Source organism: Asterias rubens, chromosome 7 (genome assembly GCF_902459465.1).
Source record: "Asterias rubens chromosome 7, eAstRub1.3, whole genome shotgun sequence".
Classification (NCBI taxonomy): domain Eukaryota; kingdom Metazoa; phylum Echinodermata; class Asteroidea; order Forcipulatida; family Asteriidae; genus Asterias; species Asterias rubens.
Genome location: NC_047068.1, coordinates 1 through 19,899, shown reverse-complemented (window position 1 = coordinate 19,899; position 19,899 = coordinate 1). Strand labels below are relative to the sequence as shown.

The 19,899-nt window shown below is 38.6% G+C and overlaps 1 protein-coding gene across 2 annotated transcripts; it reads right to left on the bottom strand.

The window, feature by feature from the left end:
- Positions 1-1,712: 1,712 nt before the first annotated feature.
- LOC117292936 (voltage-dependent calcium channel gamma-5 subunit-like) lies at positions 1,713-12,141 on the bottom strand. 2 transcript variants are annotated; one of them, XR_004519335.1, is made up of 7 exons: positions 11,502-12,141; positions 5,625-5,702; positions 5,015-5,095; positions 4,388-4,528; positions 3,521-3,606; positions 2,109-2,412; positions 1,713-1,991 (listed from the first exon to the last, which is right to left on the bottom strand). XR_004519335.1 is itself a non-coding variant. In XM_033775111.1 (7 exons), the coding sequence occupies exons 1-6, from the start codon at positions 11,698-11,700 to the stop codon at positions 2,170-2,172; spliced, it is 828 nt and encodes a 275-aa protein (XP_033631002.1). In that variant the 5' UTR covers positions 11,701-12,141; the 3' UTR covers positions 1,713-1,991; positions 2,129-2,169. The 2 variants fall into 2 exon arrangements, 1 of the variants encoding a protein (XP_033631002.1); XM_033775111.1 differs by having other exon boundaries at positions 2,129-2,412.
- Positions 12,142-19,899: the final 7,758 nt, after the last annotated feature.

Below are 19,899 nucleotides of genomic sequence, written 5' to 3'. Positions count from 1 at the left end.
GACATTATTTCAGGCAACTTTGAGTCAACTGTATGCAAAGGAATACTTCGGCAGCATGAAAGGCATGTTGTAAATCGGGTTTTGAAACTTTGCACGGTGGAGATACGATAAGGAAAGGTTTGCGGTAACACCGTGTAATGATAATCTCTAAATGAGTTGGGGTGGTTCTGAAAAGAACCGTTGGTTCCAACTCGACGTTTCGATCAGTATGCTCTGATCGTCTTCTTGTTTCGTTCTCCAGAAGACGTTCAGAGCATACCGATCGAAACTTCGAGTTGAAACCAACGGTTCTTTTCACAACCATCCCGACTCATTTAGAGATAGTCATTACATGGTGTTACCGTTAACCTTTCCATATGTTAGGGTACCATCTCAATAAAAAACATATGCCTTTAGTACATTTGGAAACGATAGTGCCTCGCAGGTTTTTTTTTAAATTTTTTGTATAACTGTCAAAACATAGCGGTAAAGTGAATCACATTAAACGTTATTTTATTACTTGGGAAAAGACTAGCTGAAGACTAGCTGAAGACTAGGCCTTCAACTCGGACTAAAACAGTGCTCCATTCACCTTAAAGTATCTGTATCTATCTACCCAAACTAGGTAACAATACTTAAGGTACTGGACACTACTGGTAATTACTCAAATAATTGTTAGCATAAAAACTTACTTGGTAACAAGCAACAGAGAGCTATTGATTGTGAGAAAAGGCTCCTTCTGAAGTTACTTAGTTTTTGAGAAGAAGTCATTTCTCAGTAAAATATTTGAATTGATTTCGAGCCCTCACACGTCTGAAAGCACACAATTTCGTTTGACAAGGGTCTTTTTTGTTTCATTTTTATCTCGCAACTTCGACGACCAATGACAACGACTTCGACAAAACAACGGTTCTCTAGTATAAACTATTTCCTCATTTTGACCTGGGAGCTATTGACTTGTGGTGTTTTGGATGACACAGGCCATGAAGATCAGTAATTTTACGCGGTATATTTATCGAAACGTCGACAAGAAAATTGTCCGGATCTGCGCGTCTTGTTAACACTCATTTAAAGATCAAACAAATTCCAGATACTTTGACACTCTTTTTATTTATTTTTTGAAACACTTGTTTTCCATACACAACGCCAGGTTTTAAATCCTACTGTATATAATGCTCAATCGATTATTTTTCCTGCTACTCTGCAAACAACTATGACAACACCCTAAAGGCCACGGACAACACGTTTGATAAAATTGTGAAAAAGTGTTCCGACTATAAAACATTTTTTATTGGACGAATGCATTTTCAAATTTTTCGGATTTACCGAAAACCCTATACTACCACATCGATATGAACACGCTATACAAATGTTGCCATATGTTTATTTACCACACACGTTGGACAATTATTGCCATTCACATTTTAACTCACATTCATAAAATAATACCCCAGACAGTTTCGCTATTCCTATTGGTGGAGAACGCGTCACGTGGGTGTGTATAAACCTTTGTTTATGACCAGTAAAAAGTGTTAAAATCATGGGCGTGACACACGAGCTTGCACCAGTGCTTATAAGACAGCTTCTTCATTCCTATTGGTCGAGAGCAACAGATGTGCCACATCACGCGATACGCACAGCATTCCCCATAAGGAGTTGTTTACCCGATCGGGCCGAGGGCCTAACCATTTTATAATTTACCTAAACTTCGTCTCGGTAAAATGATCCAAGAACCAGGCATCGTTGGGATTAAACCACTAGTTGAAAACCTCTTCACCACACATTGATTCCCTTAGTTATTCAAATAGTTCAATATCTTGAAGAATTTTTTTTTTTTTCAGTAAATCCGTTTCGATTTGTTTATGTATTAATAATTATATTGCAGCCTAACAAAAAAATCTGTTCAAGAACTTATTAAGATTTCGTCGAGCCGTTTTCTTGCAGACGATAGTGGGACTAAGGTGTGCCGATTTTCCAGCTCACAGCATCAGAAAGGCCATGTAGTTACGAACCTATGAGAAACAATATGTCCGCAACATGGTTTACATTATAAAATGGAAGTACCTCTTTCGAGCTCAGACTTATTCAAAGGGGGTGGGGGTATGAGAAGTCACACAATGAAATCTTACTTTGACATGTTGTGCCATACCTGTCCACGACTGACGTGACGATTTGATTATTGTGTGGTGGTTACAGCTCTATAACAGCGGGCTCGACAGACAGTTTGAGGGGTATAACCTGGGTGCTTCCCGTAGCCACGGAGGTACCGGAACCAGAGACCATTAGACGGTGCCGTAATCGCTCCTTCTCGCTCCGTAAGGCGTACGTCTCCTGTTTGATGAAAAGGTAGAGGCTGGCAACACCCGTTGTCTCCGATATGACGAAGGACAGAGCGCAGAAACAGAACGAGTAGCCGTAAGTATGTTGGAATATCTGAAATGAGAATGAATTATTATTAACAATAATATGAGTTTAGTTTCCTCGAAAATTTCATGGAAAAAGTAATGGACTGAACTTAAGCTGTGACCATACATAAATTCGTTTGAGGGATAACTTCGCACAGTCAATTTTAGGCCTACACAGATGCTTATTCCTCGTGCATTTCAACGACTTAAGATTTTCGTTTATGCTGTTATCAAGGATAGTGCAAGGGTGAAGGGGTTATAAGCGTGTGGGATTGAGGGGATGGAAAAGTGAGAGGTGTGAAGTGTCTGGATTGTTAGTCTGGGGAGTGGGGTGTAGGTGGTAGAGACCATGGGCTGGATCTGAAGTGGAGGGGTTGGAGAGTGTTGGGTTGAGGGGATGAGGGTGTGTGTTATCTTGGATTGGAGATTGATAGTGTTGAGAGGGATAGTGTGGGGTGCTGGGCATGAAGTGTGTTGGGTTGCAGGGTGAATAGTGTGGGGTGGAGGGTATGTGGAGAGTGTGGGGTGGAGGGGGTAGAGACCATGGGTGAGAGAGTGTGTGTTAACTTGATAGTGTGGGGAGATTGATAGTGTGGGGAGGGAAGAGTGTGGGGTGATGGGAAGAGTGTTGGGTGGATAGAGAAGAGTGGAGGGATTGGAGAGCGTTGGGGTAGGGAGGGGGAGGGGATGGAGAGTGCAAGTTGGAGGGGTTGGATTGGGAGGGGGGAGTGTGTGCAAGGAATAGAGAGTGTGGGGATGGCGGCTGGATAATGCGGGTGGAGAGTCTGTGTTGCAGTGGGGGTTGACGAATTTTAGAAGGTGAAGAGTAAGGTGAAGAGTATGGGGTGGAGACTGGGCTGGAGACTGGGCTGGAGGGGATGGAGCGGCAGTGCTTTTTTTTTTGGGGGGGGGCGTACATTCACAGTCACGGTGGTCAAGTGGTTGGACTGCAGAACTTGCAATAACAAGTTTGTGGGTTCGAATCCCTCAGCTAACCGCTGATTTCACAATGACTAGAATAAATATTGTCGAGAGAGACTGGCTGTTGCCAGCTTGGTGTTTATATCCCCTTTTGGGAGTTTGCCGAGTTCCCCCTAATGGGAAGATCATCTAAACAAACAAACAAACAAACACACCTTGTCAGGTAGAATAGGATGCTTCTCAATGACTGCGTCTCCAACAGCGATGATGTAGCATACGATACCAGTTAAACCAAATAAACCTGAGCAAAAAAAAGAGTCAATTGACAATCAACATCAAACCCTTGGTGAAGAATCAATCATTGACTTCATAGTCATCACACCACCCTGACTGAGAAAGTTCAGTTTCCAAACCTCAGCTTATAGTATCTGGCTCCTGGCTCTGAATATTGGAAAAACTGCCCGGGTAGGACTCGGTGCCTACGACAGGGTTTGACAAAAAAAGGTCCCGAGGTATTCTGCCACTACCCGATTAGAAGTAATGGTTACTAACTGACAATTTACACTGCATAGGCATGGTGGGCAAGGCAGGTTGTTAAAAAGAAAACAAGTAGTTAAAATGAAAGGGATTTATGCTTGAAACATGCGCCACTTCTGCGTTGTATTCAGGCAGTCAATGGCTCGGGGGCCAGCATTATTGTACTGTCACCAATGCTCTCCAAAACGCTGCGTCCTAATTCAGGGACTTGGATGTGGCTGTTGACTGCATCATCAATGTTGGTGAAAACCATGTACAATTCTACATTGTTCTAGGTACATATCCACAGTCGAAGCCGCAATGGACGTAGACTTGATTTCAAGTCGAAGATCGCGGTTATTCTTCTGCATCTCAGCCACTGGCGAAATACGCCCCCACATTATTAGCTATACTGCGTCTATTTTTAGCGACTATCAGGACGACTAAAAGCCACCATGAAAGACTTGGAACCAAGTCTACAATATGGACGCTGCCTAATATAATCAGTCACAAGGTTAATCACCACCGTTTCAAAGTGCGAACTTCGTCACACTGTGTGCACTCACCTGCAATGATGCTCACGACACCAGCGAAGAACATAAACGCCCTCTTGGTTGGAATGCATAATCCTAGCGTGCTGAGTACAGAAGACACGATGAGTAGCAGGAAACTGATGACAGGGAATGGCCAAACGGAGTTAATCTTAGCTGCATGAAGTAGAATAAAAGAAAAGAATTAGCTCATTAAGAATTACCAAATAGACCATGCCCAGGCACCGTCTTAAATATATACCTCAATGCAGTTTGGGAAATATACAGTTAATATCAAGTTGAGAAAATAGACACCAAAACATGTAACTGAACATGTAACTGTGCCATGTTATAGTTGTGTTATGTATTACTTCAAAATCAGCCCGCCATGCTGACTGCCGCTGCAACAAAAGAATGTAAAATTGATAAAAGCAAAAAATAACATCACTTCCAATTCGAGCACATTCTCAAATTACTGTTCTATAACTTGAAAGCTTTTTTGAAAGTTTATGTGAGAAGACGAAACTGTCAGAGGATTTCTAGATACTCTGAAACAAGTCAATTTTCAAAACAATACAATGTAGAAGAATACCTTCTGTCGAAAAAATATATATAACAAAAATAAAATGAAAAAACAAAACTAATATGTACACATTTACTCACAGAGTGCCGCTGACGTAATGTCCTTAGGTGGCGAGCCGGGTGCAGGAAGGACATTTCTTATTTTCACACAGGTTGGACTGCCTGGAGGAGAATTCGAATTACATAAAACCGTGATAAAACAAGGAGTGCCAGCTCTTACAGACTAACTAACGATATAAAACACTACATAAGCTTTCGTAGCAACTACTGCTTGCATCGGATGAAGTAGGCCTAGTTGTTGCTAAAAGCTTATTCAGTTCTCGTAATTAGTGAGGAAGTCTTTTTAAAAGAGCTATTACAACCTTCATTGAAGGATAAACTGTAATTCAAAGAAAATGACATATTTTGAGAAATATTTCACTTTGAAGTAATGTAATGTCAGAAACATAATTCAGATTCTGTATTTTCCAAATACAAATTATTGGACCAAAACCACTCTAAATTTCCGAAGGTATAATCTCAAAAACATTGTTCACAGGTCAGTTTTATGATTTATATATATCTATATCTGTAAAAGAATAAAATAAAATAAAGGTATACGTCCCATTTCAGATGCTGGGCTAATTTTGTTAAAATTCCATTTTTACAAGTATTTTAAAAATTGTAATGAAGTTGGTTTAGTTCAGCCTACCAGGTCTTGGTGTGACTTCTTGAGTGGCGTTATTTTCCATTTGTTTCCACGCATCCTTGGAGTCCCAAATATAAGTGACTGTAAACAAAAAAAAAAAAAAAAAAAATCGAGCACGCAACCAATATACATAAAATAAAATAAAATAAAATAAATAAAATAAAATAAAAAACATCGATCCGCAAATCAGTCAACCTGTAGTAGCAGGCCGGCCTAAAAGTCAACACATCGACTATCATAATTCATCTTTTCATATTATCAAACTAATTAATCCAATTTGTTTTAAAACCATTCTCCATATCGATGGATCCATCAACAGACAACAATTCTATAGATGATATTAGATTAATTTTGGATTAAGTTTGTTTTTTTGCTGTTTAAATTGCTTTATTGCTGTTTGAGTTATGCGACCTAATTCTGATAGCACCATGTAATGTTTTACAGTCAATACTTAAATAGCCGACCAGCAAGTCAACGGATACTCGCCAAAACTACTCGGTTCATTTCAACCATACAATTGTCGCAACATTGTTTGTTTTCAAACTCTTACTGACTCAGCATTAATAAATTATGACAAATCAAATTGAGGCTATAATTATTATATAGGCACAATAGTACATAGTACATCGTTTGGAATTTGATACAACGTAGATGTACACAAGTAATTACTACAGATACCAAATGGAGGCGTTGATATCAAAGCAGCTTACTTGATCTTACTCAAGATATGCATGTCAATCACCTAGAGCTTATAATAATAATAATAAGACTTGTAACGCGCACATATCCACCCTGCTGGGTGTTCAAGGCGCAGTGACAAAACCCAAAAGAGAAACATAACAAAACAGACAGAACAAAGTTAGTCCTTGAAAACCTGTGACATAAGATAAGTTTTGAGATGTCATTTGAGATTTGTGGTGCAGAGACAAGATCTAACATTAAGTGGTAGAGAGTTCCTGGAGAAAAACACATAGATGCTGTCATATTTACTTTAAAATTATACAGGCAGTGGACACTATTGGTAACTACTCAAAATAATGATTAGCATTAAACCCTTACTTGGTAACGAGTAATGGGGAGAGGTTGATAATATAAAACATTGTGAGAAACGGCTCCCTTTGAAGTTAAATAATTTTCGAGAAGGAAGTAATTTTCCACGAATTTGATTTCGAGACCTCAGATTTAGAACTTGAGGTCTCGAAATCAAGCATCTGCAATCACCCAACTTCTTTTCTTTTATTATTATCTCGCAACTTCGACGATCAATTGAGTTTGAGTTTTCACAGGTTTGTTATTTCATGCATGTGTTGAGATACACCAAGTGAGAAGACCGGTCTTTGACAATTACCAACTAGTGTCCAGTGTCTTTAAGTGGTAGAGAGTTCCCGAAGAAAAATACATAGATGCTGTCATGTTTATTTTTTAAATAGTATGTTAAACCGACTAGAGGCTAGTCTACGGATCCGCCCTGCTAGTCTTGTCGGTGGTGTGTGCAATCACGCGCGTCTCCAATTAATAATGCAAAGGGTTGTAATTAGTTTATGCAATCTGCTACAAAATCACAAAAGGGGTGGCTTCAAAATGACACACGACACAATCACTGAAAACTAAATCAACAAAGATGCTTGTAAGTAAGTACTGAAATAATAATATTTTTTTAATGGGAAAAATAATCCTTTGTAAAAAAAAAAAAAAAAAAAATTATAGACAAATTCACCATCAGATGGTAGCCGTTTTTATTGCTATGTACTAACCAACAAATTAATGCCATTCATAAAAGTTCATGTTTTCCTCTTTGATGTTTTTCTTTACAAATAGGTCTAAAAGTAGTTGGTTTTACAAATAGTCTGTGTAGTTTTGTATTGAAGAAGTTCGAATAAAAATTCCCCCCTTCAGGGGGAAACACAATTATTACTATTCAAGCCACACTTTAGATTGTTTTTAATAAGTTAAGAGTGATTATGCTGTAGTGGACTGGACAACCGTATTAGCGTGAACTAATTGAGTAAGCAAAAGTAGATCACTCTTGCATGATATTAAATTCCTGCTTTCCTGTTGATAATTACTATCGAAGGACATAATAATTACCGTATCATCGTATAAACAAATTGTGGCCGAAATTGCAGGTACATAATAGAGTGTTAATCACTATTATAGGAACACGTTGCATGGGATCAGACGAGTTCGTCTATAAAAAGCGTTTGTAACCGTTTGTTATAAAATGCATACGGTTAGGAAGATGTTTTAAAAGAAGAATACAATGTATATTTGGTTTGCGGTAACACCATGTGTGTATCTACTTGCCAGGTAGAGTTGTTCTTAGGGAACTGTCTTGCTTTATTCTACTGCCGTGGAGTAGATAATCGGAGGTTCGGGAGACTTCTCAGTTCTGAAAAGAACTGTCCTGTTTTTTTAACTATTACCAGGGCGGATGGTATAGAAATTAGACTGGACTACTACTTAAGCTTATAGGATCGTAGTTAACTGTACTGCCGCGGAGTCAGTTCTGAAATTGGTCTCAACGTTTCGACTAGCTTGCTCTAGTCATCGTCAGGAGACTGCCTCAAATCCTATATAAGAATACAATGATCCACACAAACGTGCCTCGAAATTGCGTGGTTTTCCTTTTACTTTGCGAACTAACATGGTCGGCCATAAACGGCCGATTGTGTTAGTCGACGATGTAAAAGGAAAACCGTGCAATTTCGAGGCATGTTTGTGTGGATCATTGTATTCTACTTTTACAACATCTTTCTACTCAGTAGTAATTACCAATAGTGTCCACTGCCTTTAATGAACCAAAGATTTGTCATCCATTTGACTCAAACTGTGTGATTAATTGTTTTTGTTCTAAAGTTAAATTCATTTCCGTGTGACTTATTCATTCAATATATTTTGTTTTTATTATATTGTTACCCTCCCCAGGGTTATTGGGTGTGTTCCAGTTTGGAATAAAACATAATACAATACAATACAATACAATACAATACAATACAATACAATACAATACAATACAATACAATACAATACAATACAATACAATACAATACAATACAATACAATACAATACAATACAATACAATACAATACAATTATCATTTGTAAGTTGTTTTCCATAATTTTAAAACGAATGCAGTGATTATATAATAGTACACAATCTCAATCAAGGAACAACACCACAACAACAAATTACAATCTGTTTCATATAAAACAAAATTACAAGTCATTTCTTGCAAGGCAGTTGTTGATGACATAAAGCCTCATTATGTTTTCTTGAAAAGTTTAGCGCTCATTTTAACTAAGTTTCACTCCTCCGTTTTTATTGTCTTGAAAGTATAATGTTCTTGCAGGAAACTAAACAGTTCATATACATTTTTTTTTAATAATAATAAATATAGCATAGCAAAGCCATTGAAATAAAACACATTCATATCTCACACTCTGCCGGCGGTTTTGAGTCTTTCAGCCGATCCTAACTGGCCAATAATTATTCAAATTTTACCCCTCATAATGTATGGAGCGCGAAGTCCGTCATAAATAATAAATGTGGCTCCACGGTGAGCGATTGATGAGATTTCCCCTGATGTCAACCAGACACCGTGTGTTGAATATCAAACACAAGATGACTCGCATTTGATGCCTTCTTTCATTAAAGGCAGTGGACACTTTCGGTAATTACTCAAAATATTTATTATCATAAAACCTTTCTTGATTACGAGTAATGGGGAGAGATGGATGGTATAAAACATTGTGAGAAACAGCTCCCTCTGAAGTGACGTAGTTTTCAAGAAAGAGGTAATTTTCCACAAATTTGATTTCGAGACCTCAAGTTTAGAATTTGAGGTCTCGAAATCAACTATCTAAACGCACACATCTTCGTGTGACAAGGTTTTTTTTTTTCTTTCATTGTTATCTCGCAAGTTCGATGACCGATTGAGCTCAAATTTTAACACGTTTGTTATTTTATGCATATGTTGAGATACGCCAACTGTGAAGGCTAGTCTTTGACAATTACCAATAGTGTCCACTGCCTTTAAACATTGTTTTTTTGCATATACAGAAAAGGATTTAAATAACAAGAGGCTCTATGGGTTTGAAATAAACTAGTCAGATACCAATGTAGAATTTAAAACGACACCAGATAAATTGTGGTTAACCATTGCAATTTCAAAATAAATAAATATGTTCAAGTATTGATTCAACAAGGCTGTATATAGTTGTTAAAAGTTTAATGGTGAAGAGGCTTGGAACCAGTGGTGCTTCGAATCAGGCAGACTCGGGGTTGGGGATGGGCTTCCTGGAGAACCGTGGGTACTATAGCTCGTGTATTAATGTGTTAAAGGCAGTGGACACTATTGGTAGTTACTCAAAATAATTATCATCATAAAACCTTTCTTGATGACAAGTAATGGGGAGAAGTTGATGGTATAAAACATTGTGAGAAACAGCTCCCTCTGAAATGACGTAGTTTTCGAGAAAGAAGTAATTTTCCACGAATTTGATTTCGAGACCTCAAGTTTAGCATCAGAAAGCACACAACTTCGTGTGACAAGGGTGTTTTTTCTTTCAATATTATCTCGCAAATTCGACGACCGATTGAGCTCAAATTTCCACAGGTTTGTTATTTTATGCATATGTGGAGATACACCAACTGTGAAGACTAGTTTTTGACAATTACCAATAGTGTCCACTGCCTTTAACAATAAGTGTGACCTTGTACATTCGCTGGCTAGTCTGGCAGGCAAGATACTGCACTGATTTAATGGGGAAGTTGACATTTTGTGTCACAATTTCAACAAAAATTCCAAGAGTTATGAAGTAAAAGCTTGACAACTTTTGAGATGTGCCCCTTTGCATCATACTATCAAAAGTTGATACAAATTGGACAGTGCAAAACGGACAGTTTTCTTCCTTTAGGCTGTGTACAAATCGTGCCTGCAGGAAGTCCAGGCTCGGTGGCTCTTTTGTAAAGATGTAATGTAAATTCTGACCTGAATGCAAATAGATTCGGGGCATTAATTTTTAAAATGTTATGGAATACAAACTCCTAAATCCATAATTTTTGCTAGCGCATTCAGACTTTTAACCTGAAGTCGTGGATTGGTTTCTTAATACAGAATGATTGAACTGAACTATTATTTCATAGAAACACGCAAAATTACAAAAAGTGGTGTATGGTCGGTGAATTCCTGATCTCGAGGGGATACAGTCCACAGTGTGGGATTCGAACCACGAACTTCTATCCGCAGCATAAAGCAGACTGATTTGTATTTAGATTACGGCCAACTTAAATTTAGCTCAAATAGCAAAATCTGCATAATTCTATATATTTATTAAAAATTGTTTTGCAGGGTCTGTAATCAATTCTTTCATGGCCCTGCAGGAAAAACAAATTACTGGTTGGGATTTTAACCCTGGACTTCAACAGCATGAAGCAGACTTATTTGTATATAATGGGGCCACTTATAAATTAGGTCAAATTTTCTTAAAGTCACTGGACACTATTGATAATTGTCGAAGACCAGTGTTCTCACTTGGTGTATCTCTGCATGAAATAACAAACCTGTGAAAATTTGAGCTCAGTTGGTCGTCGAAGTTGCGAGATAATAATCAAAGAAAAAACACCCTTGATTTCGAGACCTCAAATTCTAAATCTGAAGTCTCGAAATCAAGTCTTGGAATATTACGTCGTTCTCAAAAACTACGTTACTTCAGAGGGAGCCGTTTCTCACAATGTTTTATACTATCAACAGCTCTCCATTAAGGTATTATGCTAATAACTCTTTTGAGTAATTATCAATAGTGTCCACTGCCTTTAATTCTATCTTGATAAAAACTGCCCTACGTACATCGGTACCAACAAAATCCGCAGGAACTTACCTCGTATCCGGCAGGATTCCAACAGCCCGGAGTACATATTCATGGTAATTCGGAGAGTTCCGTTGTGGAAATCCAGATGTCGCTCCTCGGACGTGAACACCCACTGATTTGTGAACGTCCCGACACTCGTCAATAGCAATCCGAGATAGGCTCCGAACACGGACCAGATAGTCAGGAGTAATAGACTGGTGTTTTGCATCTCTGTTGATATAGTTTTGGGCCCTGAAGATGCCTGACAAAGTTAGCTGGTTGGTTAGCTCTGTATAGGACACTACCTCTGTGCTGTATACACTGTAGTATTATACGAAAGTGTAAGGCCGCTAGGGCTAGCATGGAAGGTGTCCTGAAGATTGTGCTGTCCCAGTGATCAGTTAGAAGTTTGAAATAATTTTACTTGCACAACACGTGAGGCGTGCAGCATAATATAGTCCCATGCAAGGACGATCAAGTATGCGGAGATACTGTGTGACAACTAGGAATCAACCCATGAATGTCAGAATGAAGGTGTGATGAACTTGAGACGCCAGAACGATCCAGTTACGCTCTTCCTGTTCCAGAGCGTTGTTTTTAATAGGAGGAGCAGACATGCAAAGACTCCCGCGAGATTACTAGGAGCCATATTTACAAACTCTCTGAAGAGAAACTTCAGGCGCCACACAATCAGGGAATATTTGATGAGTTAGCAGTGTCCTATGCGATAATTGATGTTAAGAATGGTGAAACAACAACTGGTTGTTCTAAATCCAGTGGGACTGTTGCATTGATCACAGAGGAAGGAAACATACACTGATCATTCATCCTTCGAACAGGTGAGCTCTTGAAAGACTGGTGAAAGTCTAGTCAACGTGACATAAACTATAAGAGCGTCCATAATGCAACGCCACGCTGGATGCAACTCACTGGGGATGGTAGCTGGTCTCGAGAGACTTTGTTATCATCTCACGTGTCTTGAGGACGTGTTTCCATCTTAAAGGAGCAAGTCTTCAGCAAAAGTACATTCATTCTCTGTTTCATCGACGCAAAATACCTATAAAGTAAAGACAACATCAGCTCATTTTATTGTAAGTTTTTGTGAAATGGCAACAATTTTTTTTATAATTTGATTCTTTTGTTTCGTCATTGTTTCCATTAAGTTACCAGGTTTTTTCCAACCTTAAAATGCACTGACCACCTTCGGTGTTTGTCAAAGACCAGTATTTGCACTAGGTGTATTCCAATATATCATGCACTTTATAACAAGTCTGTTAACATTTCACAGACTTGTTTTTGACTCAATTGGTCATCGAGGTTGCAAGAAAATAGTGAAAGAAAAACCACCCTTGTTGCACAAATTAGTGTGCGCAGATAACAAAAAAAGATTTCAGGCCGAAAGTTTTTTAATATTCGAGTGAGAAATTACCTCTTTCTTGAAAACTACGTTACTTCAGAGGGAGGCGTTTCTCACAATGTAACAATATCAACAGCTCTCCATGGCTCGTTTAAAAGCGAAGCAAGCTTTTGTACTGATATATATTTTGAGTAGTTACCAATAGTGTCCAGTGCCTTTAAAGATGGTGGACACTTTTGGTAATTACTCAAAATAATTATTTGCATAAAACCTTACTTGGTAACGTGTGACGGAGAGCTGTTGAAAGTGTAAAACATTGTGAAAAACGGCTCCCTCTGAGGTGACGTAGTTTTCGAGAAAGAAGTAATTTTCCACGAATTTGATTTCGAAACCTCATCTGAAAGCACGCAACTATACGTGTGACAAGGGTGTTTTTGTTCTTTCATTATTATCTCGCAACTTCGACAACCAATTGAGCTCAAACTTTCACAGGTTTTTTTTATTTCAAACATAATGTTGAGATACACCAAATGAGAAGATAGGTTTTTGACAATTACTAATAGTGTCCATGTCTTTAAGGATGGTTCATGATCGTCGGAGAAGCTTGACTCATCTTAAAAAAAACAGCCTACATCCCTTTAAATCTTAGGAGCAAGTGGAGCGTTAAGAAGAAGCGTAAATGATGTATACCTGTCATGGGAGAATTAAAGATGCTGATGAGGTTGCTAGTAGGTATTAGCGACGAAGGTGGCGATAGTAGATGTGATTAATGGGATGTTGGAATGGCTAGCCAAAAACAAATTTATGTGCACTTAGTTTTGAACCAAAGAAAATGTCCCTGCTGCTACATGTATTCGAGATCTCACTGTACAATTGTCTCTTTATTACAATTGCTAAGTTGTATATGTGTTCGATGCCAATTTTTATTTTAGACTTTTATACCGGTCGCTTTTCATTGTTTTGTAAGTGGGCCCATCTATTTTTTTTCCCAATGTTTTTAAATGTGCACAGCTAAATCTTTTGCATTGTAGTTGATTTCAAAACACTTTTTACTTTGTGTTAAAAACACTGAACACTATTGGTTATTGTCAAAGACCAGTCTTCTCACTTTTTGAATCCGTACAATATGCATAAAATAACAAACCTATGAAAATTTGAGCTCAATTGGTCAGCAAATTTGGGAGATAATAATGAAACAAAAAACACCCTTGTCTCACTTGCCGCTGAGGGGGGCTGCAATTTCATCCCATTACACACCGATTTGTATAAGAGGGTAGGAACAAGGAACGTGAGTTCTGTTGTTTAGAATTTGACTATAATTTTATTGGCAACTATTTTTTTGAAGAGAAACATAAATTGTGTTTGTCCTGGCCAAGTAAAATACATGCCCAAAGACAAGTAATGGTATGGTGTTTCATTTCAAGACATTCCTTTCCCAGGTTTTTTTTTACTCCGCATTTTTATTCGTTTATTTATTTACTTTATTTTATTAATTTATGGTTGTGTCGTTTTTTTTTGTTTTTTTTTGTCAATTCCATTTTGTTTTGCATCGCATTCCTCCCCGGTGTCTTTATGAAAAATGTATCACCCTCAAGAAATCACCCGATCCACACATACTATACACTAAAGGAGAGCCCCACTCGAGGGCTACATTTCATGTTTGTTTTGTGTATGTGGCACAAGTCTGCGCGACGAGGGCGGCGAAAGAGCTACCCCTCACCCCAAGGGACAACGATGCCCAAAGTGTAAGTTTCTTTGGAAATGACAACACACGGAGGCCCTTTTCATACTTAAGACCATTTTAGATTGGCACATACTATACACCCTGGAGAGCCCTAATCAAGGGCTTCATGTCTTTGTTTGATTTTTGTGGCCTAGACCTAGCCGATGCAAGCCGACAATAGAGGGAGCTATTTTCGGTCAAGTTTGGGCAAGGTTGTCCTCATGGCAGGGAAAAATGTGGCGGAAATGGTCGGCATATAAAGTTCGCTGTGCACCATAACTCCTACACTTGGCACGCTGGAGAAAAAATGTTGGTACCTGTGTGTGGCTTGGATATTGCTGAGACCGATGATTAACTTCCGGGGAGCCCCCAACAAGTCCGTGGTGCTCAAAAAGACGTCCGAACAAGTGCATTATAAACAAGTTAAAATACCATTTCCGTTGAAAACATTCCGCTCAGGTAGGTGTTTAAAATGATGTGTATCGCCTTGGACCGGTCACCACTAGAACGGAAGATGTTACAGAGGGGTTCCAAACTTCACCAAATTATTATCTCTAGCTTTGTCATGGGGATTCAAGTATGTTTTACTGAAATTAGTTTAAATCGGATTCGTACGTATAATAGTGCACTATGAATTATTGAAATATTGTACTGCCCCTTTAAATCATGCTTGACACCTTGGACTGGGCACCAGAAGGTATAGGTTGTCAACCTCCCTAAACATCTAGTGATCTTGTTGTACCTAGACTTGTGGACAAGTCGTCGCGCGAGAGCAGTGATCTCGCGAGAGCACTATCTCAACGCGTGGGGACGATTTAACGACTTGTCCACAAGTATATGTTGTACCAGGCTTCCAGCATAACTTAAAGGTGCAATCGATATTGCAATAATTTTTAGGGGCGTGTAATTGTACGCACGTAATCTTAATTTAACAAATTTAATTAGTTTATACTGTGACCCCCATGACAGGGCTAGGGATTATAATTGTGTACATTTTGGAACCTCCTTAACATATTCCAACCTAGTGGTGACCGGTCCAAGGCATCAAACATGAAGTTGGATGGTTATCCAACCAGATTTGCTTGTGTCAGTTGTCCCAACCGAATTTCCAACGGTCCGCAGAAAGAGAACGTTGCTGTTTTCCTTTTTTTGTAAGCTGTTGTGCCTCTCCCGCTCGAAGCTCTTTGCTACTTACATCATCCACATTTGTTGTTGTATTAGTGATCGACTGGAACTTTCGGTCGAAAAAATGCTGATAATTAATTTGTAGAATGGCAAGTCGGCTCATATGTATTATACATCGTTTCTCGATAGTACTGATTTACTAATGTATAAGGTATTGAGGAATATCCTCTGGCGTATATCGGCCTGACCTAATTATTCTAGCGCCTCTTGTATACATGTACATGGTTATGCTTTATTGAACTAGGAATGTCAACTATTTCCTTGACTTGTTATTGGAATCAGTGGACCCTGATGTTGTGGTACCCGCAGATTCTCTGTGTAAAAACGGGACAAACTTTAAGATGTCACACAGCTTTAATGATAGGTTGGCAAGGCACCAATTCGTTTTGAGATTAACCACGGTGGAAGGATAATATAATAAATATGAGTAATGAGTACTGAGTGCTAACACACATCGGTGTATAGGCCTATGGGTAAAAACCAAATGATTAGTATTCTTTATCCCCGATGCAAATGAAACATAATAAATCGTTTGCAGTACCCGCTGCTAAAACATGGGATTCGAATTGACTCTATACAGCATAGCCATCGGGCAATGTGGTCTAGTTGGTATGACACTGTTCTAGAATTGCAAAGGTCGTGGGTTCGAATCTCACCCGAGTATTAAACACGCCTCGGTTTTTTTTCTTCATAAAACTCGGATAAGTACCGAGTTGACAAGGAATTGTTACACACATCTGAGTATATGGGTAAAAATCCTCATGTCGCACCCGATTTTGGTGGATCTGGAACCTGAGATCCGATCTGGGCCCAATCGCATAGCAAATCTTAAGGAGAAAACAACGCTTGAAACATTTCTTTTCTAAGCAAAATCGGGCACTAGCCACAACATGCAAACTTAATGTAACCTTTGCAAATAATTTGTTTTTGCTAAGCAATAATTGTATGTGATTACATTTTTGTAGTGCCTGCATGCTCTGTGAAATAGGGACCAGTTAATAGATGCTTAAACATTGTTTTCTTTTCTTACTGTGCGATTTCCATTTCAAACAAAGGCAATCCCTAGGGCCCTACTTCTTGAAATAAATACTTGGCTGCAGGGGCGTCAATTATAATTTTTTTTTTTTTTTTTTAGGCCGTAGATGCTCTCTGTTGCAATCTAGGGAGTCTGATGGGTGACGTCCCCCCCCCCCCCCCCAGATGTTGGAATGGAATGCCTATTTCAAGCTATGGTGCACTTTTGTTTGCTATCATGGTTATTGTACCTAAAATTTAAAAAACAACTCGATGTAGCTTCGTAATATTCAATATTGTTTCTGCACCATAATGCTCAGATGGCGTTTCATCACTATCATTACCAGCATCGTCTAGGGCGGATAAAGACAAGACATTTAATTGGGTTGGAGGGGGTGGGGTTGGTGGAGGTGGGTGTCAAGTCTATTAAAGATGGAGCCTGCGATAAAGCAGGGCGCTGAGCCCTTTTTACCTTTTTTACGGCATATTGTCCAGGCCCGCCGAAGGCCCGGGAAAGTTTTGCATTGTAGATGCTCTGCGTTGCAATCTCAGAGAGCTACTGGCCAACGAAACGGAACAATAAGCCTTCAAAATTTGAGCAGTAGAATTTGGGCCTTTTCGAATTTTGGAAATGCTTGGACTTCCATTATTAATGCAAAAATAGGTATGTGTAATGGACTGTTTGTTATAAATACACTTAGTGCTGTGGTGATTTTAAAAGCGAGGCTAGAGGCCAGGGAGTGGAACCGACACACCCCAGAAAATTTAGGGCTTTTAATGCATAATACACACGGCATGTGATGAACATTGGAGAAAATATATATATTGATTGAAAAAAAACGGACTTATAAAAACCTTCGGCTATACTCTTGATTCATTCTGGAACTAAAAATGCTAGAGAGACGGAGTTTGTACCCGAATCCTCCTGGCATGTCCCTGCATAGGAAAAAGTACATATACCCTTTAAAGCCATTTGACCCTTTCGGTAAACACTATTGTCCAAGGCCCACAATTCGTGTATCACAACTTCTATATCAAATAACAAACCTGTGAAAAGTTAGGCTCAATCGGTCATCGGAGTCGGGAGAAAATAACGGAGAAACCCACCCGTGTATCCGCGCGTTTCGCCGTGTCATGACATGTGTCATAAATCCGTAATTCTCGCTAACGAGAATTGATATTGTTTTACTGTTTTCTCAAAAAGTAAAGCATTTCATGGAATAATATTTCAAGGGAAGCCGTTCACCACTACCTTCTGTAAACCCTGTAAGTTATTTGTAAATCTGTACTGAAAGGGTCCAATGGCTTTAAAGGGTATATGTAATTTTTTTCTAACAAAAAAAAAACAATGTCCACAGACTTACATTAAATTTACACAGTTTGAAGGTAATGATAGTAGAAAGCTTCCCTTAAAATATTACTTACTAGGGTGCTGTAGTTTAAAACAAAATGAGTAAAAGCAGTAATTTTCGTCTCAGTTTTAGCATGTAAAAACGTATTAACCAGTTATGCTATGGTATAATATCATAACTGTTAAGGGGATTTTACATGCTAAAGTAATTTTGGTCTCATGAGGCCAAAATGATTTTGTGATTGTTTTACTCATTTCTCAAAAACTAGTTAGTTAGTAATATTCGAAGGGAAGCTTTCCACTATCTTTATCTTCAAACCAGTAAGTTTAATGTAAATCTGTGGACATTTTGAAAAAGTACCCGAATCCTTTAAAGGCCGTGGACACTATTGGTATTTATACTCAAAATTGTTAGCATACTTGGTAACAAGCAGTGCTCCCTCGCCCTCCACCCATGCTTCCTGTAGATCTCAAATCTACATTTTGGTGTATATTGCAAAATGTTGCCTCGTGAATGAGGAAGTGATTTGTAATAATTCGTAATATGTGTTGGCATTAGTGTTACACAAAGTAGTTTGACTTGGCCACGTCGTTCCAGCCATCGTGCCATTCTTGAGGAAGTTTGGATCGTTTTCCCTTCTAGACAGTTTTGTTTTAAAAAAAATGACAACTAGATCCGTAATGGTCGGAAACTGAAGCATATTGTTTTGGTGTTTGTTCGCGATTAGATTGCCAACACTCTCAGCTAAACTGGGCCCGAGCCATTTGTGTATACGTCATGTGATTTGAAACCAGGGCCCAATGTCATAGAGCTGCTAGGCACACAAACTTGCTGAGCATGAAATTTCTTCCTTGTTAAAAACAGGATTACCAACCAAATTTCCATTTGTTGCATATTGCCTGTTACTGGTATTCAGCTGCTGTTTGCTCATCCTGAAAATCACGTGGAAATTTGGTTGGTAGGCTAATCCTGTTTTTATCAGAGCAATCCTGTTCTTATCGATTTTATTTCATGCTAAGCAAATTTGTGTGCTTAGCAGCTCTATAACACTGGGCCCAGATCTCACCAAAATATTAAAAAATAACAAAAATTACAACAACAAAAATAAAGAATTAAAGGCAGTGGACACTATTGGTAATTACTCAAAATAATTATTAGCATAAAACCTTTCTTGATTACGAGTAATGGGAAAAGGTTGATAGTGCAAGACATTATGAGAAACGGCTCCCTCTGAAGTGACGTAGTTTTCGAGAAAGAAGTCATTTCCACGAATTTGATTTCGAGACCTCAGATTTAGACTTTGAGGGCTCAAAATCAAGCACCTGAACTTGCACAACTTCTTTTTCTTTCACAGGTTTGTCATTTTATGCTTATGTTGAGATACACCTACTGCGAAGACTGGTCTTTGACAATTATCAATAGTGTCCAGTGTCTTTAATATAAAAAAAAAATAGAATCTTGATGATAATAGCGTCTCAAAAATTATCAAAAGTTTTTCAACTTTATTTCGAGGGACAGACAGGGGGGGGGGGGGGATACGAATGTGGCTTGGAATTGTGGACTATTTCGTGTTTTAATTTATTAAAACCATACGATGACTTCCTCCATTAGGATAAAACATGGCAAATGAGTTGAACGTCGTTTCCTTCCTCGATGAAACTGTTTACAAGTAGCTTAAATTTGGCAAAGCAAGTCCACTTTCTTGTTATCTTTCTCAAGAATACTTGGCAGCCAATATATAGCTGTATTTGTTACGCAGTCTGGCCCAATATAAAAGCAGTAGGCAGGACTGTGCGT

What these genes read in the sequence shown, in the direction of transcription:
- LOC117292936 (XM_033775111.1), bottom strand. Translation starts at nt 11,700, where the DNA reads ATGCAAAACACCAGTCTATTACTCCTGACTATCTGGTCCGTGTTCGGA. An exon ending in TGTCGTGAGCATCATTGCAG is followed by an intron (nt 3,607 to 4,387) that starts GTGAGTGCACAC and finishes TTTTTTGCTCAG; the next exon opens with GTTTATTTGGTTTAACTGGT. An exon ending in ATCCTATTCTACCTGACAAG is followed by an intron (nt 2,413 to 3,520) that starts GTGTGTTTGTTT and finishes TTCTCATTTCAG; the next exon opens with ATATTCCAACATACTTACGG.